This window comes from Leptinotarsa decemlineata, unplaced genomic scaffold, assembly GCF_025532065.1.
Source record: "Leptinotarsa decemlineata unplaced genomic scaffold, Ldec_3_MD MMD2_tig00026361_RagTag_RagTag, whole genome shotgun sequence".
Classification (NCBI taxonomy): domain Eukaryota; kingdom Metazoa; phylum Arthropoda; class Insecta; order Coleoptera; family Chrysomelidae; genus Leptinotarsa; species Leptinotarsa decemlineata.
The window spans coordinates 2,891,590-2,917,108 of NW_027412704.1; the positions used below are offsets into that span (position 1 = coordinate 2,891,590).

The 25,519-nt window shown below is 36.4% G+C and overlaps 3 protein-coding genes across 18 annotated transcripts in view; 2 read left to right on the forward strand and 1 right to left on the reverse strand.

Moving 5' to 3' along the window:
• Positions 1–13,472, forward strand: part of Liprin-alpha (PTPRF interacting protein alpha) — a 207,501-nt gene extending 194,029 nt beyond the window's left edge. For 13 of the 16 annotated variants that reach the window (XM_023173766.2, XM_023173756.2, XM_023173754.2 and 10 more), the window contains 4 exons: positions 2,717–3,190; positions 5,661–5,817; positions 5,875–5,991; positions 8,279–13,472. In XM_023173766.2, the coding sequence (XP_023029534.1) occupies positions 2,717–3,190; positions 5,661–5,817; positions 5,875–5,991; positions 8,279–8,359 (829 nt within the window). In that variant the 3' untranslated portion in view covers positions 8,360–13,472. The remainder of the gene's footprint in view (positions 1–2,716; positions 3,191–5,660; positions 5,818–5,874; positions 5,992–8,278) is intronic. The other 3 variants (XM_023173758.2, XM_023173759.2, XM_074184930.1) reach the window with 1 other exon arrangement.
• A 2,669-nt stretch (positions 13,473–16,141) lies between these two features.
• Positions 16,142–17,749, reverse strand: LOC111517538 (acireductone dioxygenase). The gene is made up of 3 exons (XM_023173728.2): positions 17,575–17,749; positions 16,473–16,754; positions 16,142–16,400 (listed from the first exon to the last, which is right to left on the reverse strand). Exons 1-3 carry the CDS (start codon positions 17,695–17,697, stop codon positions 16,239–16,241), a joined length of 567 nt encoding a protein of 188 aa, XP_023029496.1. The 5' UTR covers positions 17,698–17,749; the 3' UTR covers positions 16,142–16,238.
• A 4,035-nt stretch (positions 17,750–21,784) lies between these two features.
• LOC111517561 (monocarboxylate transporter 5) overlaps positions 21,785–25,519 on the forward strand; it is a 48,416-nt gene continuing 44,681 nt past the window's right edge. The window contains exon 1 of the mRNA XM_023173771.2: positions 21,785–21,922. Within this exon, the coding sequence (XP_023029539.1) occupies positions 21,848–21,922 (75 nt within the window). The 5' untranslated portion in view covers positions 21,785–21,847. The remainder of the gene's footprint in view (positions 21,923–25,519) is intronic.

Here is a 25,519-nt window from a genome sequence, read left to right on the forward strand (position 1 = left end):
ATCTTTAAAATGTTGAGATGCATTCGTCGTTGTAAACTCAAAAACAGTTATTCGTTTCAGCTTATTTCAACACAAACTTCCCAATAATAATTTCAAATTAGATAATACATGGACCGAAATAGGAGTTGTTTTCTATGTTTTGGTGGACTGCTGTTTCGATCTATACAAAAAAAACTTCACAGCTTCTCACTTCAATGCTTTGCTTCTCGCAAAACGAACTACAATTATATCATCCAACTAACACTCCTAGATGGGCTTCTTGCACTAATATGAATATTTTAAAGATTCATGTCAACACCACCTCGTAATATATAGAGCAAGTCACAATGTTACATACTCAAGGATCTGAAACTTTGTTACATGAGAACAAAAAATTCTTACAGGAAAAGTTGAGAAAAACTATATTTGTGTTGCAAAACATTGATAAAAAGGTTGATAAATATGAAATATCTGGGTATTATGGTAGATCAGCATCCGAGATGGAATGCTCACTCTAATTACATAGTGAAAAGACTCAGAACGTTAATTATAAACAATCACGAGGTATCTTGGATAAAAAAATATTTTTATATTATTTAAATTTCTAGCAGTATATGTCCTGAGATATTGCATAAATGCTTGGGGTGGAGTGTATAATAAAACTTTTAGTCGACACCAAACAACACAGAACACTTTAATGAAAATTCTATTCAAGAAACCTAGGTCATTCTCAACACACCAACTATATAAAGATATTGAGATCTTGAATGTCAGTGGTTTATATTCCTATCAATGTCTTCAGTTCTTTTATCAGACAGTATCTTTAAAACTTTTTTTCTATGCGTGTTCCCAGGTATATTTTCCCAGTTATGTTTCTTATTGACCAATTTCTGATCTGGTCTCTTACCAAAGACTATGGGTCTCCCACTATTGGTTTAGGACATGTGGCCTATGTTTCCCGAGTATCCTGGTAACATATATAGGGTCAATCTTATTCTATATCTTTACGGTTTTCATGCCATTAAGAGACAGTTTTGATGTCACTTTTAGGCTCACGAACTGTTACCACTATTTGTTTGAATTCAGTCATTCTACGTTACCTTGAATCTGCAACTGTACTCTCACCTAATGTAGAATCTGTGAGGCGTACTTCACTTCACTCATACATCAAAAGGGCTATACAAACTAGGATTATCGTTTTTATGAGAGGACATTTTGCCTTACATGGAACTTTGTGATATGATCAACAGAGCAACAGAGTTTGAGTTTGTGAGAAATGTTTGTGTAATCAACAGAAGCTTACTTCAAATCAAATCAAAATATTCTTTATTGTCCGAAGATTTGCATCTTATTGACAAAGTCCAAGAAATACAATGTAAATATAAAAAGGTTCTAAAAAAGTATAAATGTAGATATAAAAAAAGCCCCAAAAATGTATAAATGTAAATATAAAAAAACTTCTAAGAATGTATAGACAAAATACCACCATGTATAAAACGATATTACAAGGAATAAGTTGATAATTTATTGTTAAAAGGATTCGCTAAAATAGTCTTCCAAACTATAATAGGGTCAATCAATAAGTACGTTCTTCACCGTCTTTTTGCAGATCTCATTTCTAGTGGTAAATGATTGAACAACTTACCACCATTATAGTATATAGAATCCTTGATTAAATTCGAAGTTGGGATGGGAAGTCTAAAGGTATAATTGCTATTACGAGTAGCATAAGGAGTAGAAGCAAAGTTGAACTTCGATTTATGTTTATATATAAGGCAAACCGTCTCTAGGATAAAAAGTGCGATGACTGTTAAAATTTGTTTGGCGGTGAACAAGTTCCTGCACGATTCTCTGGGTTTTACTTTACAGAGACATCTTAGTGCCCTCTTCTGTAATATCAATACAGAAGAAGGGATAAGTTTCATGCTCCCCAAAAAGGTGTTCCATAACATAGGCGAGATTCACTAAGTGTATGGTAAACGGTCTTTGCCATATGGAAACCCAACTCATTTAAAACCACTCTAACTCCATAACATCCGGAGGAGATCTTACTCTTGAGTAGTTTAAGGTGTTCATCAAATTTCAGCCCATTCATCATCAATGAATACACCGAGACATTTTTTATTTAATTTATTTTGTAATATGGCAGCGTCTATAGGAATTTCATCAAGCGAACATTTGAATGAAATTATATTTGTTTTGGATACATTGAGAGGGAGTAAATTTGCATCGCACCAGCTCTTCACCTTCTTCAAGTCAGATGATATTATTTCATTTAGCTCCCCTGATTTTTTTTCATTCCACAATATTGTAGTATCATCTGCGAATAGTGTGGAACTACCAGATATGTCAATCATAGAGATGTCATTCGTGTATAGCAGAAATAGAATAGGGCCTAACACAGAACCCTGTGGTACACCACAATGGACCTGTTCTCCGAGAGTTGTACTTACTTCCTTATTCAATCAACATCATAATGCCAAAAAGTAACAGATGGTGGCTTTTGCGGTATTTCAACGAAGTCTGTAAACTTTTTTTGTTCACCAGTACCAAAGATTTAGATCCGTTCAGTCTGCGACTTCAGTTGTAATTATTGTGACTCGTGCTCTATAGAAATTAGAAAAATAAAGATGATCAGACATTCGAATTGGCAGAAAAAAATTTGAAATTATTAAGGAAACGAAAGGCAAAAGAATCGAGAGGTGTGTGTTTTTAACTGTGAATTTTTTCCTGAAAGGGAGCGTGATTACAGACACGAACTGCTAGCAGAAGCGATGAAAGCAGGCACTCCATTCGCCCTGTGGAACGGTCCCACTATAGTGGCGTGGCTCGAACTGTGGGTGGGTATGCCCGCGTGGTACGTGGCAGCGTGCCGAGCCAACGTCAAGTCGGGAGCCATCATGAGCGCGCTCAGCGACACCGAAATCCAGAGGGAGATCGGCATCAGTAACCCGTTGCATAGGTTGAAGCTCCGCTTGGCTATTCAGGAGATGGTGTCGCTGACGTCGCCGTCGGCGCCTAAGACGTCCAGGACGACGCTGGCGTTCGGAGACATGAACCACGAGTGGATAGGGAACTCGTGGTTGCCGGCCCTAGGTCTTCCGCAGTACCGGACTACGTTCATGGAGTGTTTGGTAGACGCCAGGATGTTGGATCATCTCACCAAGAAGGATTTGAGGGGTCAGCTGAAGATGGTGGACGGTTTTCATAGGTATGTTCTTTTAGTTTACAGTCGTTATAGATAGATAGATAAAAGTTTATTGATCAGACACCAAGACAAGTCAAAATACCATAGTTACATTTTGATTATTCCTAATATAAAAATTATTAATGTCCATAAAATATAAGAATACTTGTATAAAACTATCCAATAGAATTAAAATCGCCAATAGGACTCTGACACCACATCGTGAATTCCTTTATATCATAGAATGCTTTCTAGAGCAGAAAAGATTTCAGTTTAGACTTGAATCTGAGCAGGTTTGACTGGTTTTTCAATTCATGGGGTAATAAATTGTAGGAATTCGCGCCTGCATATTTTGGGTTTTTTTTATAATTGTTGTATGTGGAGAGTTCTAGTCTAAATTCGGTTTTTTGCGAGTTTGATAGTTTTGTGAATGTATGTGTGAACCAGAAGTTTGTATAGATATTTACTCGTGAAAGTTAGAAGTTTTTTCTCTTTGAAGTTATTTCTGCAGGATTCTCGATAATCCAAATGGAACATCAGGCGAATTATCCTTTTTTGTGCTAAAAAGACTCTGATACAATCGGTGGCCAAAACATAAGCTACAACTCATCAGATTTTTTATTGGAAAGTAGTGTTTATTCAATTTGGAGCAGATCATAGTGATGCATTTCTCCCATCTGAGATTGTACAATTGTACCTAGAAATTTGCAACTTTCTTGAAATATTCTTGTCTTAATGTTTAGTTGTTCTGTGGAAAGTTTTCCTGTTTTAGATCTCTGGAATTGAACCGCAATGGTTTTGGAATAATTTATGATGAAACGGTTCTTTTTACACCAATTATCAAATTGGAGAAACCTCTCCGTCATTTATGTAATCAGGAAGGTCATTGATGAACAATAAGAAAATTAAGGGGCCAAGAATGCTCCCCTGGGGAGTACGAGTGTCGATTAAGTAATTTTCACTATTAGCTTATGACCTTCTAGAAATAAACGGATCCATTGTGATATGCTTCCACGAATCCCAAGTGCATTTATTTTTGTTACGATGAAATAAAAGTTTAGTGTGTCGAATGCACGTGACAGGTCGAAGAAAAGTCCAGTAATGGATCATTTTCTCTCTAGTTTTTCGTTTATTAATTGTATGAACTCTATTGTTGCCGTTTCAGTGGAATGACCTTCTCTGAATCCAGTTATTTTCTATTCAGTATATCAAACTTACATTGGAAGCTATTTATTCTTTTTGATATACCTTTTTCTAGCACCTTTGATAAAGTGCTCAGAAGCGCAATAGGTCTGTAGTACCAAACTTTCAAACTATTAAACATGGCGTTCCGCAAGGGTCTGTTTTGGGCCCGCTCTTGTTTGTCATTTATATGAATGACTTGTGCAAATATATGATGTCGTTCAAATCGGTTCTCTTTGCGGACGACACCACTTTCATTTTGTCGGATAAAAATAATGATATGTTACACTCTCATCTCGACGAGGTATCTAATAGTAATAATCAGTGGTTTCTATCTAATGAGCTAAAACTAAATGATCAGAAGACACCTTTTTCTTTTAATTGTTTTAATAATCAGTGGAATGATTTAAATTTTTATGTAAAATAACCTGGTATAACCTTATGCAAATGATAAACTGGTTAACGAAAAAACAGATTTCATCAGTTTTTTTTAACAGATATAGCTATCGACTTTGGGTCTGAAACTGTAGTTTGTAAATTTTGGAATCAATTTTTTTTAAGTTATCTGGTGCATAGTTCCTGTAATAAAGTCATATGTGGTTCATGATGATTTTATTACTATAATCCGAACATAACGACTACTAAAGCAGCTATTGATGCCATAATGAACAATATATACTAGTTGTACAACTGATCACTTGAAATCTTTTCAACGTCACAACATTCTATAATCTGTCTTTGCAATTTATATTTCAATTTTTTGTATGGACAGTTGTATGACAAACGTGAGCCATTAAACTAGTTCGATTTTTAACAATATTTGGTTTATTTACTTGTTTACGATTTTATCCATAGAATTTGGGGCACGCAATAAAAAAATTAATTCAGTTTTTGGAATCTTTCATTGATAGTATAAGTGATGGACAATTCACATTACATTTATTGACATTTAGTATTTCCCGGAGTTTTGATTGTTAATGTGGAACAGTGTAATTAACACGCCGACATCAAGTATTATTATTATTATTGAAGCTGTTGGAGAAAATACATTTTTTCCTATAAAATTAGCTTTACTACTATTTCAGATGAGAGTTGATGACATATACTCTCTTCATGTTGACTTGTAACGTTTTTTTTAGATAACTTATCAAACTTAAGAGATTTAAAAGTGTGAATAGAGAAATTAGTAACTTTTCAATATGACAGTACAAAAAATTATGACCTTTTATGTTCCATATTATCACTCAAGATGACTCTCCATATATTCTTCAGATTCTTTTTTTTTGTAATATCATTTGTTGAACTTTTCCAGAACGAGCTTACATTACGGCATATCATGTTTGAAGAGATTGAATTACGATCGAAATGCCTTGGAAGATAGAAGAAAAAACTGTGAAAACACACTATCAGATGTTTTGGTATGGAGTAATGAACGGCTCATAAAATGGGTAGCTTCGATAGGTTTAAAAGTAAGACATTGTCTAAGATTTGTCAAAAAACAAATTAATATATTTTTCCTTTAACAGGATTATTCGAATAATTTAGAAGAATCCGGAGTTCATGGTGCTTTGATTGCATTAGATGAAAGCTTCGATGCAGACAGTATGGCACTGGCATTACAGATACCAACACAAAATACCGGAGTAAGAATTCTTATTTCTACTTTTATTTTGATGATTTCGTGGTATGGTCAGTATAAGGAATTTACCAAGCACGTCAGCTATCTCTGCCAGAGCTCGTTCCTAGTCGTGATTTGCTATCTACTAAAATGAAACTTGAGTTGTGCGAATCGCTGGTGATATCTAAATTATCATTTTGCGACAGTATTTATGGTCTAGCACTTCTACAGGCTGATGCAGCTAGACTACAAAAAATTCAAAATTCCTGTTTACGTTTTTCTCATGGAATACGTAAATTTGAATATATTAGTATGAAATTTAAAGAAACAGGATGGCTCAAATTAGATAACTGTCGAAAACTCCATTTACTTACCTTGACACACAAAGTTATAACGTCTGGCAAACCTACGTATCTCCTCAATAAACTTACTATGTTCAAAAACCTCAATAGGGTGAACACAAGGAAAAATAATATGCTAGTTATTCCCAAACACTCAACTGCACTGTACCAACGTTCTTTTTCATATTCTGCACCTAAATTCTATAACACTCTTCCCAAGGAGTTTTGGAACTTCTCTTTATACAATTTCAAGAAGAAATTGAAAATCTTACTTCAGTCACTATAGAGTTGCTTTTAAGACGGACCTTTATATGATTATTGTTTACGCTAGGGTTATAAATGAATGAGTGTTTACTAAGGTGAAAATATTTTACAAGAATTTAGGCCCATATTTATATTTAGAATTAAATTATTACTTATTTCTATATTTGAATTATTATTTAAAAATTTAATTTTTATTTGATTTATACTTTTATATTTTATACTCACACGAGTATAAATTGTTCTGGAAATAAGTATTTTTGATTTTATATACGCTAATACTCAAATTTTACTTTTATATTTTTCTATGATTCACTTATATTTTTAGTCTTTTTTTTTTTTTTTCTTTTTTTTTTTTTTTTTCGCTAGGTTAAGTTGAAAAGCAGCCTAGGCGGATACTTCACCTTTTCATTGACCCTTAATTATTGTTCTGAATTTTTGTTTCATTTTTTATATTATGTCGATAAATGAAGACGATTATTATTATTATTATAATTTCAAAAAGTCACTGCTTACATTTCAGTTTGTCATCCTTCACGCTCAATGCAAACGACTGTTCTTCTATATACAAGACATTTCTAACAAATTGGGGTTTTATATTTGCGCAGCAATTCTGCGAATGTTGAACGTTGGTGAAAGGTCAACTTTCATAAACTTTCTGTTTCAAATGACATCACAGAAAAAATTCATTGGCGTTAAATCGGGTGATCTGGGTGGCCAGTAATAATCCAAATCGCGTCCTATAACTTTATCTTTGCACGTTTGTTCGAGCACTGCTTTACCGCAACAGTTTGGTGTATTAGAGCACCACCAAACTGGTATCATAACTTTTGTGTAGTAAAAAGGTCCATATTATCCAAAAACTCACTAAAATCGTAGGCCGTAAAACGATTTTCTATGGAACTACTTCGCATAAATTTTGTTATTGTTTTTGACGTAGTACTCAAACGAGTGTTTCTTTCTGGATGTCGCTCATTGAGATCATTAGCAGTTTGCCTATACGGTGTCTTTTCACTACATATTTTTTGACATGTCGCAATAGGCTGATTCAGTAAAGGCGTGGAAGGACCAATTAATGTTATGTTTTACCTGAAATATCTAGGTTGAATCCGGTCTCGAAGAACGAAATATTGAAATTCAATGTCAGTCAACAAAGTTTTTTTATTCTCCTTGTTTTAGTTACGACAACTGAACATCAAACTAAATATTACTATATACAGGGTAAGAGAGAGTGAACAAATAATAGTGAATATAAATACTGAACATGTACAGCCTCGTTTAAACTCTGCTATCCAATATTTCACTATTGTAAACGAAGGAGCAGACTCACCCAGAGCAAAGTCCAGTTTAGATTTTATACTGGTTAGGCTGAGGCCTTTCAAATGAAAGTATTGCACCACACAATTTTCACAAATTCACCAAGAACGTTCTTTATTGATGGCTGCCAAACAAATACTCGGCAAAGCAGCGTCTTCAAACTTGAAACATATAGAGAATACTCTGATATTTTTCAAACAACTACCGCCATCTCTAGGTCAATCCGGGTAATTCTTGGACCACCTATTGAGGAAAAAAATTCCTGTATGTTGCCGACTTTGAAGGTGACATTGTATACGAACAATGAATTTAATGATAAATGGTTTCCACCGTTATGAACATATCAGTTTCATTCATTATCTAACTTAAAAAAAACCTTATTGTCTTTTACAGGTAAGGCAAACGCTGAAAGGCGAATTCACGAACCTACTCCGCATAGCAACGGATCGGCGGCAGCAAGAAATCCAATCCTGATATGGCGCCGAATTCCACTGAGGATAATAAAAATGACCATGTAGTGTTCCGCTGCTCGCATTCTAACGCAGCCCGTGCTACCTCCCTTCTCATCATCAATAGAAAAAACAAAAAAAGGCGTATACAAAATGCACTGTGCATTCATTCGTACCTTCAAGAGAGAACACTTAAAAACATAATAAGAAATTCGCGACGATCGCGACATAACGGCGTGTACGAGCTTTAATGAACTAAAAATACCTTGTATCGTGAATAACTCATAGTATTATTAATTGTACATTGAAGTTGTTGTTCTGTTGGATTACCAGCGACGAGTAAATATTGTTGAATGTGGCAGCGACAGTCAGTATTACCCCACGCGTGCCTGCACTATCTCTTGGTGCTGTCATCTGTTAAGCTTCGTGGCTCTGGAAATTTTACGCGCGTTGGCTCTGTTTGATGAGGATTCGTGAGGCGAGGTAACTTGTACGATAAGAAAAAGGACTATTTGAAAAAAACTGTCTTCCCATGACCCACATGGTTCTTCCGATGTGTCAGCACTTTTCCCCCTTGAAGGGCACAGCAGAAGAGCACGGCTCACCAGTTAATCTATTTCCATAAACATCAAGAATATTGTTCTCGAAAGAATCCAAGTCTCTTTCCCGCCATAATAAAGTGGTATTCCTTCAATATTGCTATTAGGAAGATCATTCACATACATAGGGAATGAAGTGGGATCTAGCACGGAACCTTGGGGAACTCCACGGCACGTTTTGGACAGGCTTGATGTTTCATTTTCTACTATCAAGCTGAACCAGTTGAGAGCTGATCCTTCTGTGATCCACAGGTCGAAAGACAACCTTGGAGAAATCTTCTCGCTTTGATTAAGGCCCAAATGAAACTGTTCCAAGAACTCAAAGATGGCGTTGCTTGTGCTCTTAGATATTCGAAAGACGAATTGGGGATTGCTCAATGAATTATGTTTTGCAAAGAAGAATGTCATTCTTTTTGTTGTGAAGTTTCTCTATGGGTTTCTGTAGAGATGATGTTGGAGAAATTGGTCGTAGGTTTGACGGTGCTGTCACTGCTCCCTATCGTGAATAGGAATGAGGACATTTGGGAATTTTTCGTTTGTAGAAATCACATCGAAGAGGCCCACTAGGTAATACTTCGACTTGAAATTGGGAAGAACACAAAAAGGACATAGGAAGACGTGCTTGGTTTTCTGTAAAAAATTCTTCACAACTTTGTGATGGTCACTACCGATCATCATAGTTTCTACTGGCTGAACTCGTGTGACTTTGATGTTTTTACTGGCATGACTACAATTTTCAACAACCCCATACTGATGGGTATGATCTACTAAGTGTTAAGATGTATATGTGAATTCCTGTATATTAGAAAAACCTGAAATGTGTTCTAAGTCTTTTTTATCGCCGAACGAAGTCATCAAGCAGTCTAATCTCGCATCTTTTGTCGTATGAAACGATCGTAAGTGTGGAACTCGAAATTTCCTGAGCTATAGTAGACACAGTTCATTTTGCTATTTAGCTAGTACAAAACTAAAAAAATCCGGTGTCCTCGTAAGGCTTTTGGATGTGAAGAGTGAGATATCTGATTTTCTAAGCAAAATCTATTCGTAGCTTCGAAAGTACTAATAAAATTATTCATTTTTGTTACAGTACACTTTAAGGTTAAGTAGAGAAATCACGGAGAGTTCCTGAAAACTTCATTTTATATGTTTTATGTATTATTACTAGAAAAGGGTTCATTTGTGATAAAGTTTGATTTATATATCATGACGAGAAGATTGGATTGAAGTAATATATTTTAGTAAGCTTACTTCATTGATTTTTCACAATCTAAGTTCCGAATTACCTTTATAGTGGGTTCGGATAAATACCTGCCGAAAAACAACTACTTTCCCGGCTAATGCCACGCTAGATACTGAATTACTAGATTCCGACAACTATAAAATATCCATTACGATCATTGTTAATGAATGAGTTTTAATTTTGAAAATAATTGAGTGGTTTTCACAAAGCTGGATGTTTACATCAAATGGGATGTGTGTATAGGCATGATAGCAAAATAATGGAATTGGGTACTCTTCTAATCCAATGTATAGTTGGAGAATTTTGAAAGTTATGAGAGAACTAAAATTTGAAACACATAAAAAATTGCCAGTTCTTTATGTAATGTCTTTTTTTTTAGATATTGACGTTATTTTAGTTTCATACAGAAATATTTGCCCAGAAACATGTTTTGCTGTCAAAAAAGTATATTTCAAAAGGAATATATGGATACATGTGAACTAATGATAAATGTTTTTCAAATTCTTATGGGATGCTTAGGTTTAGTATAATTGAAGGCGTCAGCCGTTTTTCAATTTGAGAAACTTGGTTTGAAGATTGTATATATATATATATTTTCAAAATGGACATATTAAAAAAATGTATGAAAAAGTTATTGTTGAAATATGAATTCAAATAAATGACTGATTGACACTTTTTTGAAATGTCATGCTGTAGTAGTAGTATCTTGTTCAGAAATAAAAAAGGCGTCTTCAACAAATCAATATAAATAATATATGTTTTTTTTTTCGAGAAATTAGATATATTGGAGAATAATTAATAATTCTGAAATACAAATCATGAAATTATCAAACAACAATCAATTAGCTCTCCAATTTTTTTAAAATTCTAGGTTATTTTATAAAAAAATCTTTTTGGCTTTCTACTTCAACAAGTATAGATCGTGAAACTTATTAAGAAAGAAAATGTTAGAAATGATAATATAAACTATTTCAGAGATGATCAAAGTAGAACATGAACAGAAGTTTCTTTCTAACAGAAACTGAAAGAAAATAAAATCTATCCATAGCAACTTACTTTGATTAGTGAAATATAAAATCACACAAAACAAACTTATCAATATTTTTTTAAAACTTATCAGTAACTGGTTAAATCAGAAAAGTTGAGGAATAAAAGAATTGTTTTTATATCACAGTCGGAAAATATTTTTTGATCAAGCATTCATATTTTTTTTCCGAATATGTGTCTGTTCTGTTTGTAAATCGACAAGAAATAAGCTTCGGGTATGCTTTCAGTGAAGAATGACTTATACATAGAAAAAAATAATTATCTTTTTGATTTCACATGTCTTTTTTTTCATTTATCCAATATAAAACTGCCGAACAAAACATATGCCGGTATAAAGGAAGTTACCATATGATTAAGTAAAATTAAACAACTTTTTGATAACGAAAATACAAACTTTTTAAACTTGTTTGTGAAGATCAAATCGTGAGATGTAGTTTTTGAAATTACTATGGATCTTCATCAAGTAACGGCCGAATCAATCCGAAAAAAAAACTGTTTTTCAATTGTTTTAGCTTTTATTGCCAATTTATTGGGAACTTCTGAACGATTTGAAAGCAAATTATTCTTTTCTTTGTTAGTATATAAGTATTTTACGGAGGTGAAAACGATTAGAACTTTCTGTGTTGTAATCATGCAATTTGCAAATTTCACTTTTTCAAAGAGTATTGATTGGTTCAGTCAGAATTTCAGCAGTTTTGTACAATTTCCATTTTGGACTATCCCACGGTTTAGATTTGAATAATGTCTTGTCAAGAATAAAGTTTCTATCAAAAATAGACGAGACGCAACAAGAGTTGACGGCATCCGTTTTATTCAGAAATTCCTACTGAATTTGAAAATTAATTATTTATTTTATTCGACAACTTTTCCTCTCATAACCTTCGCATAAACAAATTAGGTTTATTGGCGTATGACAGATTTCATAAAAGCCAACAGCATACATTTTTCATCCCTAGGATTTGTAGAGAATACGTTTTTCTCATTTCATATATATATAAAATGAATAGATAAGTACTTTTTGACCATTTCCATATTGATTTCAATTCAAGAGCTACCTGTAGACAGCTGTTTCAGCCTATTGGGCATCGTCAGTACCGGGCAGGCGGTCCTCGATTGAAGACAAAATGAAAAAAACCTGCCCAGTACTGACGATGCCCAATAGGCTGAAACAGCTGTCTACCGGTAACTCTTAAATATGGGAATGATCAAAAAGTACTTATCAATTTATTTTTTGATTTTCATAGGATTATTTTCCAGCAGCTCTATTGGTAACAATTTAACGAATTACTGTCTTGAACAAATTTTATTTCTAACAATATTTCACTATCACAAACTAATTTATTTGCAACACTTAACAACTAACGCTTAATTTATTTCCACTATTTGAATTCCTTGTTTAACCGCTCGATTCACTTTCTAAATTCAACTGCTATCTCTGGACGAGAAGCAAGCCTTAAATTTCGGTAACGATCGTTCTAGATTTCTCTAGTGGTTTCGTTACTCAACTAGAATTTAACCGGCGGTTTGTCGACTGCATTCCTTTGTGATGTCATGTGTTTATTCGCTGGATGAGATATCGGTCAGGGCCGGCTTCACATTTGATATCGGTCAGGGCCGGCTTCACATTTGATATCGGTCAGGGCCGGCTTCAGATTTGTTGCAATATATTGAAGAAACACTTTATTGTGAGACTATTACAAAAACCCTCCTTCGGGCGGGTTTATACTATACCTACAGAATAAAAGGTTTTGGCTTTTCATGATGTATAAATTGAAACTTTATCTATAGATTTTTTAAATAATTTTTTGTAAATAATAATATAATCAACTGACATTCGAGTGGGATTTTCCAAAATCAGCTATTTCACATCTCAGTTTAGCGATCATTTTGAAAACCAAAATGACAGTTATTTCCGTTTTAATTCCAAACAACATATTAATATATACCTACAGTCATTAGTTGTAAAATAATTTCTGTATATATTATACAGATAATATATTTTCATGTTTTTATTACATTTAGTATGTTTTATACAATGTTTGTAATATATTTTTACTGTTATTTATTTTCAATCCTGAATATAAAATTGTGCTTATACATATACATATTGTTATTAATTGAAAATAAAAAAGGAACGGAGTTGTTCTTTAGACACTCCGGGAATGATTGTCATTATTCGTATTTGATCTAATAATAGTGTTAAAATCATGTACATAAGTACATATTACATGAAATATAACGAAAAAATCGAATTACTATGACGTTTTATTGCCTCCATGTTTCTGCCTTTGTTTTTCTCCCATACATGTTCAGTTACAGGAAAGGTAGGGTGAAATATTGATCCGGTGGGGAAAGACTATGAATCATGTTAGGAATCACACATTAAAAGGTAAGACCTCGTTAGTCCTTAGCTCGCACAAGTTTCTCAACTTCTGAGAGTTGTCGTTCGTATGGGGGCGACAGCTGATTAATGGAAAAACAGATTTCAAACAGATTCCCATTCTGATTGCAATACTATTTATAAAAACGAAAAATAAGTATCAACTTCATTGCAACATATCAGCTCTTCAACTTCAACAGGTTCTTATAAATTCATTAAGCAAAAAACAATATCAAACTCTTTATTTCATGGGAATCTTCCCTGAATTCTGGAAGCAAAGTTTTCTAACTCCTATCCAGAAATCTGGTGATAGAGAAAAGATTAAAAACTACCGTTCAGTGAGCCAAACAATCAGAAATTCCCAAGTTGCTGGATTGTTTGATAAGTAAAAAACTGGCATTCAATACAAAATGTTCAAGCCAGTCTCGAATATACCTACACAGTAGGTTAAATGGACTGACGCCTATCAGAAAATAACTACTCCCCTGGCTAATACCACAAAGGGCGTTGGATTATATCCTACAGGCGTCAGTGCAGGAATCTTCACAGAAAATTTCCTGCATATGCAATTGGCAATACAACTGAAAGAGTCGACCTTCAATAATTTTGGAACGGGCACACTTGCAGACTGGTTTCGGGCTCATTAGCCACTCATCAGTGCAAGATAGTGACCATCATCGACCTAAAGTCAATGATATTCCATAATTGAAAATCGGAATTCTTTCAGAGTATTTTATTCCTCTTCCTAAGTTGGAGCGAAACAACAAAATGTCACTCCATCTAGTGGACGAGGTACTAATCAACTGCATATCCGTAATTTGCCCGATTCCTCTGAATAAGGAAGAAAAACTTTCTTATTAGTCAGCGGGCTATGCTTGTCAACAAATCTAAAGAAATTAACTTTAAAAGTTCAAGCCAACATGGCTTCATATCTGGTAGATCCACCACTACGAATTTATTGCTTTATCAGCATTTGAATAACCTAACGGAAAAACACCAAATTGACTATATTTATACTGATTTCTCTAAAGCCTTTGACAGGGTTAATCAAAATCTTCTCATGGCTAAGCTCCTAGCATTGGGCATCAACGGTAACATGTCAAAATCGATAAAGAGTTATTTGGATAATATAATTCATTTATGTTAAATATGCTGGTCCATATCATCACAAATTCCTGTAACGTCCGGTGTCCCTCAAGGATCGCATATAGGCCAAATACTCTTCTTTTTGTAAACAGTGTGTCGGATGTCATACGCCACAGCTATTATTTAAACTTTACAGGGTTGTAGATACTTTCATGATGAACTGTTACACTGAACTGTTACAGACTTTTCCGAATTCTCGACTTTGTCTTTTGGACTTCCCAAAAGGCTCTGTAATGTATGACTTGTTTTAAAAACCACCTTCATACCTAGTTCCTTGAAAATATTTCCAAAGTTCCGTGACATTGGTGGTATGGAACTGGTGGTGGTATGGAACTGGTGGTGGTATTAATCTTGGTTTTTGTCCTTTCTGAAAGTCGAGATTTCGTTCATTCTTAACCTAAACTTCTTCTTCCTCATTATGTCATCTACAATACCCCTCGAAAAACCGTTAGTGGCTGCTATTTCCTGTATTGTACGTCTTTTTTTTGTGAACCTATCATGTGTTAGAGGGAAAGTCAAAAGACGTTGCAGTAAAAAATTCAACCCAGCACGTTTGTGCTGTCCACAGTGATGTGAACTAGTTTTATCTTCCTCTTTGAAGATGATCACTTGGTGGTCGAAACACGCGTCAAGGTGTTAGAAATAACGATTTGGTGTTGGGGAAAAACTCTAGTAATATTCAATACTGCACCAAAAGTTCCGAACAGTGCATCATAAGTATATCTAAATTACTCAAATTATTGGGATTTGTTCAATGATCCACTCCTACCTCTTTCGCTCTCTTCCTCCTTTTGGCCTCGGCGCCGCAAATGCGCCGCCTTTGTATTACATCACGAGGTGATCTGCTATGTCCAGCTTCAGTCTATTTGTTTGTTTCATATATGTGTTTTACAACAAGTAGCAAGGGAAGAGTTGGTCACTTCTGGCAGAGCCCCGAATTACCAGAGGTTTCGCCCGGTTCCCCAAGGGGATCGTTCCTAACCGCACCATCGATGGTGCTGGCTGAAACACGAATGCATTGCTAAACTGAACTTCCCTCAAAGGAAAAACGTAGCTGCTCAAGGGAATCCATTGCCGAACGGCTTGTCCATTGAGGACCACTGATGAGACTTGGGGGGCGTGTCGAAACACTTATGTCTGGTGGTGGATTATGAATGCTTTGTTTTTGGGCTTCGGTTTCATCTGGTTGCCTTGCAGTGAAAGACAGGATGAATCTCGTTCGACGGATTGGTTTCAAGAGCCTCGTTTATCTTTTATATTCGAGGATTGATCCTTCTGTCAATCATAGAGAAGTTAATTTCATAACAGATGTCATTGCCTTCATTCATCATCAATTGTGCAAAAGTACTGTGTTTATCAGATACCTAATGCTGATTTTAAAAAAATGAATGTATTTTTAGTGAAGTTGGTTTATTGAAATATTTCATATAATTTGTATCAATAAATATAAAAGGTAAGTAAAATATGTTCCTATCATACCACCATGTTGAGCTCAAACTTTCATCCCTGTCTCAATTTGATCACGTGGCTCCTGTTCAAAAGCTCCGTTATACAATTTCTTAACATAATCCTTTCTACAGTTGAGTTTTTCACTTGGCCGGACGTGAGCTTGATATACCCCATCTTTCAGAATTCTGACTCCTTTGAATATTTTCTAGAAATAAAACAATAATACTTATTAACGTTTCATTTCTAATCTACCAATCCCGAAAAAGTTGTTTCTTACCTGCTTATCCACAGTGAATCGATGGTAACATCCACCCGGAATAATTATGAGATCTCCAGGTAAAAGTTCCATTCGAATCCACTCATCGAATTTGTCTCGAATGTCATAGTAACAGCAACCTTCTAATACTAGCCGGAACTCCTCATAAGTGTGATAATGTTCGATATACATGGTATGCAAGTCATTGGCGTCCAAATTTTCCAAAATTTGCTGGCCTCTATTGTCCCTTTCATCTATTAATTTCCTCAGAGTTCCATCCAGTTTATAGTTATGGGGATCGATCTGAAAACCAAATTACTATCAACTTTACAGCCTCTCTCAAAACAAGAAAAACACCCCTGACCATTTTTTCCTTTTCTTTATGAAGTGTATTCAAAACTTGGGGGATGTGGTTGCGACAGTTTTTCTGGAATTTTACGAAACCATTCGATTGTGTGGACCACAAATTACTTTTACATGAGCTGCATCGTTATTTATGCATAGAAAAAACTTATGAGCGGTCTGAGTCACATCTAAGGGCGAAGTCAGATGATACGAACAAATGAGACACCTAGTAAATTATAAGTTGATTCAAGTGTACCGCAGGGTACCCTTTTGGGACCGATTCTCTTTCACAAGTATGTGAATGACGTATTGAATATTGATATGCCAGGTAACCCTTCTCTTTTTTTTTTTTTGAACGATACCACAACTTTGAGGCTAAATGGATTAGCCACCAACCTGAAGGAGAAAACATTTAGAAATATAATTATCAGGACGTGGTGTGATCCGAACCTTCCAGCTTTCAACGTCATTAAAACGAATAGGATTACATACTGGATGCCCTTGCAGAATGAAATCATTGATCATGCAGATTGTATTAAGTTTCTAGGACTCTTCGTTGACAAAGGATTGAAATTTGAGCATCAAATTGAATATTTTTTAAATGTTTGAAAATCAAATTATCCTTGGGTTGCCATGCAATGAAAGTCATTTTGAGAGAACTTGAATAGTTCTAAAAAATTGACATGAAAACCAGAAATAGTACTCTTAAATCGACCTGCCAACAGGTCTTGTGATAGTTCAAGTTAAAGGAAAATATATACAAAGTGCTTTTACTCACCTGGAAATATTCAACGCCTGTGGTTTTATAAATCTCCTCCAAGCCGATGAATTTCGGTGGAATCCTATGATGTTCTTCGGTCGGATTCTTTGGATCCTCGTCTATGAACCAAGCACGCACCATTTCTGATAATATTCACCTCGTGTCACATGTAACACTGACTCGTTGCGATTTTACAAGATACACACCTAATTTACGTTAATAAAAACTGTAAACAACACGGGTGCTTTATTAACAAATATTTACACTTTCCGTATTGTAGTCATATGATTGTTGGGTGACTTTTAGATTCTGAAGTGGCCGGGTTATGGATTGTAATTTCGATGGTATGTAATAAAACATTTCAGGAAAATACGGGAAAATGTTGTTTATGAATTCAGGTCATTATTTCCAGTAAAGAAAACAAATTTCAGTTTCCGAATTCATGTCAGTTTCAAACAAACAAAGTTGTCATTTTGGGAAGATTCAGACTTTTATTAAACATGTTCTAGATGAAAAAGAACTGGAAAAATTAGAAGATAATTGAAGTATTCCATGAATCTTTGTCACACTGTATAGTCATCCTTGACTTATGGGAAAGTGCCGTGAAAAATTTCGATAACTTGTCGCTATTTCAGTTAACGTAGAACCGATACTAGATATTTTTTCAACATTCGAGATTCATCTGCCGGGAACGTAAAATTACGTCAAGAGTCCATAAAAAAATCAACTCATTCTCATCACCGAAATCTCGGAAAATTGCTGAGCAATATCAACTGGAGCATATAAGAGGCATTCGTTGGTTTTTCTGTCCGTGACATTCAGTGGAAAATACGTTACAATTCGTTATTCACAGAAATCCCTTCCAATTGAAATTGGCACATAATTGTTTAGGTCACCTGCCCCTAACCAGGTACGTGGCATATGTTCCAGTGCTGAACTGGCCAAAATTACCTGCGATGAAAATTCAAAAAAAATTTAACATTGATATAATTACGTTCGCAATCGAATAATTACTCGTGTGATTACCAAGCAAAAGGAAAAATCTGTGTTCGTTAAACATTGGACAGCAGACAAAATTGTTTTACTTTTGTTAACAATACAACTACGACAAACTGAAGTTGTGAAAATAATCTACTCGAATTTATTCGTTCCTTGACTGAATCTGCTGTCTTTTTAATCACTTCGTCATCGCACCCATTTGTTTTTACGAAATCTTTCAACGATCTGGCTTCTCTTCACCCTTTTGAAATTCCTTTTTACAGAGACGGGCTAGCACTTTCGAATAGTTTTAAGATAGTTGAGCAAATCTTTGTTTTGCATATTGACAATTGTAAAAAATCGCCAGTTGCCCTAATTCATTTGCTCTATCAAAATATGGAACATTTAAACTAAACCATCGATATTCTGAAAAAATATACCATATATTATTTTCCTGAAGAGAAAAACGAGTTTCAGCCGTCGAAGGCGGTGTACCAGTTTTTATTATCTGAGAAGTTTTCGCTACTACTACGGCTTTTGAGAAATTTATTTATTGTTTCATATGATTCAAAAACACATGAAATAAATTTATGCTGAGATACTTATAGCCTACAACAGGGGTTCCCAATTTCATTTGTCCACGGAACCATAATCGAGCCAACATTTTTTGACGAAACCCTAGCTGGCTATTTCGATAACTAATGTGTTCACATAGAAGTTTGAATGTTTTCATGTTACGATTCAAAGAAACAAAAAATTATAAGTGAAAAATAATCATTGTAATGAAGGAACTACTTGATGTCACCAATGAAAGCAGAACTGAAATACATTGTTCAACAATTGCTGGGTATTTAGATCTCCGACGGAGAGCGCGAAACCCCTCGTGAGTCTTCTACGGAACCCCAGGGTTCCGCGGATCACCGTTTAGGAATCTAGGGCCTACAAAACTGCCTACAGTGCCAGGAAAACAGTCCTGTCAAAAGTATTTGATATGAAATGAATATTCAGCACTTCGTTGACTTCAACATTTCAGTCCATGCTGTCTATAATTTAAAAAAACCTGGAACCTAAAACCTCGTCAAGGAAACTGCTAACCTCTTTGTGTCTACTCACCAGCAAATACGACCCTTCCCTAGATCCTTTGAAGTAGTTGTAAAAATAGATACTTCCCAAGTAGACTTAGGTGTAGGCCTACAGCACGTAGGCCACATTGTACATCCTCAGAAGGAGTTGTCCTCCTAGGTCATCGTCCATCCTGTCCTTTCCAGGAAGGTAAACAGGTCACTAGCCTCTCCTTTATATCGGCAGGTGTAGCCAAGACTCGCCTAACACACACTCTTATTGACGATAACTCCGGACACTCGCATAAGACATGCCTGACAGTTTTATCTTCCTGTTTACACATCCTGCATAGAGTTGTGTCCACTAGCCCCATATTGTGGAGGTGTTTCCTTAGTTGACAGTGGCCAGTATGAAATCCTACTGTTAAGCTTAGATTTTTCCTGGTCATCGGCAGATATTTCTTCGACGCCAGCTTCCCAAGGTCGCCCAGGGTGAACCTGGCAAAATTCCATTCTTTGATTTCATCCCATCTCTTTAGAGATTGAGCATGGGTGTGACGTTTGACTAGTTCCGTAATTGTCGAAGCCATCAGACCGTAGGTGCCACTAGGTCCTAATATTCTTAGTCCAGCCGCTTCCTTGGCTAAAGAGTCGGCAATGCGATTACCTTTACTCCTGTCGTGCCCTTTAACCCACCTCAGGATAATGTTATTATCTACCGAGGCTTTGGCCAAATCTTGGTGGCAGTCTAGTACTAGCCCTGAGGTAACACGTTGTCTGTTCAAGGCTAATAGGGCGTGTCTGCTATCAGTGCAGATTGTTATGTTTTTGTCAGAAATTCCTTTCCTGGTTATTTCTTCTGTGGCGATTGAGATACCAGCCAGTTCTGTTTGGACTACGCTAGTATTTTTTCCCACTCCCCACTTAATCCTTAGGCTTAGTGATCTGAAGTACACTCCACATCCTGATCCTTTTTTTGGTTTTTGAGCCGTCTGCATATATGCGTATTGCATTTGTAGCATCTGACTCAGTGTTCTGTTTTGTATTTTGTAGGGTTTATTAAACACTAACCTGGGTTCAATTGCATTACTGATTGCCTGCAGCAGAGGTTGCGCAGCAAGCGCTTCTCGCCATAGGCTTAGCTTCAATTGACCCCTTCCTACTTCGAGGTTTACACCAGCCGTGCGCAATCGTAATATGACCATTAACGCAACCTCCTTAATCCTTAACGTACAGTTCCAGGGGGGTCAGACCAGTAATTGATTCCATTGCCGCGATTGGTGTAGTCTTCACATTTATTTTTATATCACTAGGGACTTTTATGGGACTCCAATAATCATTTTGTGATAGATTTCTATGGATATATAAATGCCTTAGAATGAACCAATTCTCTTAGATTCTGCCAGAAGTTTGACATGCGTCTTGAAGTTCAGGTATTCTTCATTTGTTTGTCAAAACCTCAAGCGATACTAATGACAGGTTCTGGACTGATGAGACTTTTTGCAGCATCCTCCCTTGCGAAGAAGTCAGCAGCTTCATTTCCTCTCAAACCAGTGTGGTCAAGAATCCAGACCACAAGAAATTTGATACGTCTTCCTATTATCAGTTTACTACCACCTTGAACGTTTTTTAGTGAGAGCCAGGTGCTTTCCGAGAATATTTATATCTCCACATATAAATCAATTAGGTATATAGATTTTCTGGATTTGTGGCTGTATACACCTGCACCAAAACCTTAAGGTGTTTTTGTTCCATCGGTGATCCAACAGTAATCAGCTCTTAGTATTTTCCCCTCCAAGATGTAATGCAGAAAACATTGATGATAGCTAGGTTAACCTGTTTCCGCTCACTGGAGAAATCCGTTTGCAAAGTGATTGGATTCAAGATTTCGGTTGCCTTGCTTATGGCTACGTTTTTATACAATCTAGAGAAAGGGGTCAGCTGCCCTCCCACTCCCTTTGCCCTCGTTATGAACTATATGTTGTGGGAGTCAAGCAACAAAAACCTCAAGACCCCAAAGAGGCCCACATCGCGTGCTTCACCGGCTCCGGTCCTGCCAGACCGTCACGTTGGCGTCGCTCGCACCCTGCGGCCTGTTTATCCCCCCCGGGCGGGAACGGCATGGCGCAACGCGACTCTGATTCGACGACGGTCCGAGCAGCCCCAGTTCTCAGTTTCGCAACTCTGGCGGCGAAGTGACGGTGGTTGCATACGCGCGGCCCCGGCCCCATTGATGAGCCGCCTTCGGGGCCATGGGGCAGGCCGAGAGCAGAGACGACGACGAAGATCCGGAAAAATGCGATTCCAGAAGGGCTTCGGATAATCTGGTGAGAGAATTGTTGAGATATAGCTTTTTGTCGCATGGCTAAGTGAGGTTTTTGGAAGGGTCTCGGTAGATTTTTGCGAATGCTGCTCAGTTTTATTTGATCAATTTTAATTCGCGAAGGCTTTGACGAAAGAATAAAGAAAATTAAGCTCGGACGCCTAACTCATAAGGTAACTACACCACCTATCGATGTTGAATACTTTTTGAAACCAAGTGAGGTTTTGTTCCAGGAGAGCAACAAAAATTGAATACATATTCCAGATGTAGAGCACTGGTTACTCATTTAATCGATCTTGACCCATTTCCTTTATATACTCTAAAGACTCAATTTTTCCTTGAATCAAGAATTAGTAGGATGGTGTATGAACCGCTTTCGTACACCTATAAATGTTCCTTCAATACCTAGTTAATGAAAACATGGGTCTTCAAAGAAATTAGGGAAGTATAATAGTAATTGTATTCCTAGGTCATTATCGATTGGAGCAGGAAGTTATTTCGCAAGCAATGATCAGAATTTGAATAAGCACTGAGCATAGATCAGTCGATATTAAAATTCACTAACACTGTTCTGATCTCGAATCCATTAAAACTTGGAGTACAATCATTTTTGATCAAGTTCCAACAGCTAGCTCCATTCCTCCTATGACTTAATCCTTTTAAAATAGAACATCATTTTCGCTATTAACATGCACTCACATCATATTTCTTCTTTGTTGCCATGATGCCTGAGTTATCATTATCTATGCCAAGCAGTCATCAACAACCTCTCTTGGGACGAGTATGATAGAAATGTTGCTGAAGCAGCATCGCATCTTCCTCAGGAAACCACACCAAAGATTACTGCAGAAGTAGAGGAAAAATGAAACAGTAAACTCGTAGAGCCTCATTTATCATTCGATCCCATAGATGGCGCATTCGTAAGTGAAATAACAATAATATAAGAACAATTAAAAAATAATGGAAAAACACAAAAAATAAAGAACAAAACTGCTCCCCAATTATAGGGACCCAACAATTAGGATTTACATCCAAAAAGTCAGCTAAACTGGGTCTGATTACCTACGTTGATTTATTTGTCTGATGCTCTGTCTAAAGGTTGATGCAAAAATATAGCAGTGGCTCAAGAGCTATCTTACGGAAAGAACCCAAACTGTTACAGTTAATCATTACTATTCTCATAACATCGCAGTTACAACGGGTGTTCCACAAGGTTCACATTTGAGACCACTTTTGTTTAACCATTTTATCAACGATCCAATCAGCTGTTTCCACGAAAGCGAAGCTTTGCTATTTGCCGACGATTCGAAATGTTTCGAAATAATTAAAAGTGAAGCTGATACATGGTGTCTACAAAACGATATAGATTGCCTATCTAACTGGTGGTCGCTAAATGGTATGTGTTTGAAAGCATCCATATGCCAAATTCTTCGCTTTCATCGAACACATCTTACTTTGAAATTGTATTATTTTTATATATAATTTATTTTTAATCCACTGTATTGCATCAAGTACTACATAGTACTGTACTACTTATATCTGAATTGGGCTTGCCCGTGTATGTATTTCACGATGTGAAATAGTAGATTGTTAGCATCCACAATCGTCTTCTGGTAGTAGCAGGGCCTATTTCCAATCCATTTTTCTTCTAATAGACTTTTTAGACAATATAAGTTCGATTTTTTTCTATTTGGAGTAATTTTTCGAAATAGGATCCGATTTGACAACTTTTTCACATCTAGCGGAACTTGTAAATTCATCTGGACTGTCACGGCGGATCCTTTGCAACACCCAATGCCACTTAATGCCAAACGACTATAACGATTGAAGAAGATAAATATTTCGAAACGTTTATATCTCCCAAAGTACCTACATTTTAGGTTCTGGTGAATGTCTGCCGGAAAACAACTACTTCCCCGGCTAATACTACGCTGGACACTGAACTATATCCTCACAGAGGTTAGTCTTATAGATGTTTCTCGTTCATCCAGCAGTAGGACCATGCTGAAATCAGTCGAGTGGATCAACTACAGACCGGTTTCGACGTATTACCTTTCATCATTGCAGGAATGATCCGACACAAACACCAGTATGCTTGGGTGGGAATCGAATTATTTTGAGGCGGCTTCACTGCATGTATGAAACCTTCGCCTGAAAGAAAGATTGTCAACTAGTGACAGCACCATCTCGTGAACAAAGCCCCAAGTTACGAAGCTCCATATAAAATTCAACTTCACTCGCCTGAATTGGCTCATAAATGGCAATGTATTTCAATAACACCCGTCCCAATGCATAAATTGCGGCGAGTTGATTTATACGTCCATACAACACAGACGAGTGTCACATACGCCCGACTTCGCTCGCTAAATTGGCGCATAAATGGTAATGTATTTCACCAACGCCCGTCCTAACGCATAAATTGCGGCGAGTTGAATTGTATGTCCATACAATACAGAGACGAGTCTCACATACGCCTGACTTAACTCGCCTGAATTGGCACCAACGACCGGCCTAACGCATTAATTGCGGCGAGTTGAATTGCATTTCCTTACAACACAGGCGAGTTTCACTTACGCTCGACTTTGCTCGCCTGATTTGGCTCATTAAAGGCAATGTATCTCAACAACGCCCGTCCTTACGCATAAATTGCCGCACGTTGAATCGAATGTCAATGAACCACATGCGAGTGTCACATTGGCTCGACTTCGCTCGCCTGAATTGGCTCATAAATGGTAATGTATTTCACCAACGCCCGTCCTAACGTAAACAATGGCTCATAAATGGAAATGAATTTCAACAAAGTCCGTCAAACCTCCGTCCCAACAGACGGCATATATTTTACTTTCGTAACCTCAATAAGAGCCATCATTTCTACAGCTTTTTCAAATGTAATTTGTCGCTTCATTTCAAAAAGTTGCGACATAACCTATATCAAACTACTGACAGGTTGGGTCCAAAGTGAGTGGGTCCATTCGACCCTCTACCGCAACCCGCAAGGGTTTATTGTGGCTCACACCTACTGACAGGAGTCACGAATCGGAATTACTTTACAACTGTTCCTTGACTTTTTATGGGTTGTTACGATGAAAAAGATTATTTCAATTCAAGATGTAGATGTTAGTTCAAGCTATAGCTTCACTCCAGATGGTTGAATCTTTTGAATTATTAGAAATAGAGACACGAATCAAGATCATGACCGTTGAAGGGCGTTCTAAACAGGTTGGTAAAAAAAATCTGCATTAGTGCCAAAACTTCTGAAATTGTAAGGATAAGCGCAACTGATAACTTGATTGACGATAGACAAAATAGAAATAAAGTGAAGCTTGACCCGACAACAGGTTGAGTCACGGTCTAAGTCAATATTCTGTGGTTAAGTTAGGCAACTAAATGTTGTATGGATGCTGTCATTAGTTATTGATCATACATTCAACTTCTCAAGTTTCCTACTACTTATAAATTAAGTTGTCTTGCATATGTCCACCTTCAAACAATTAAAGTTTGTTTGCCTTCCTAGAGATCTCTAACGATTCGACTCTTTTGCAAGTAGCAGGGTTTGTAAATTCACCTGGACCGGCACGGCGGTCCCCTTGCGACGCCTAAT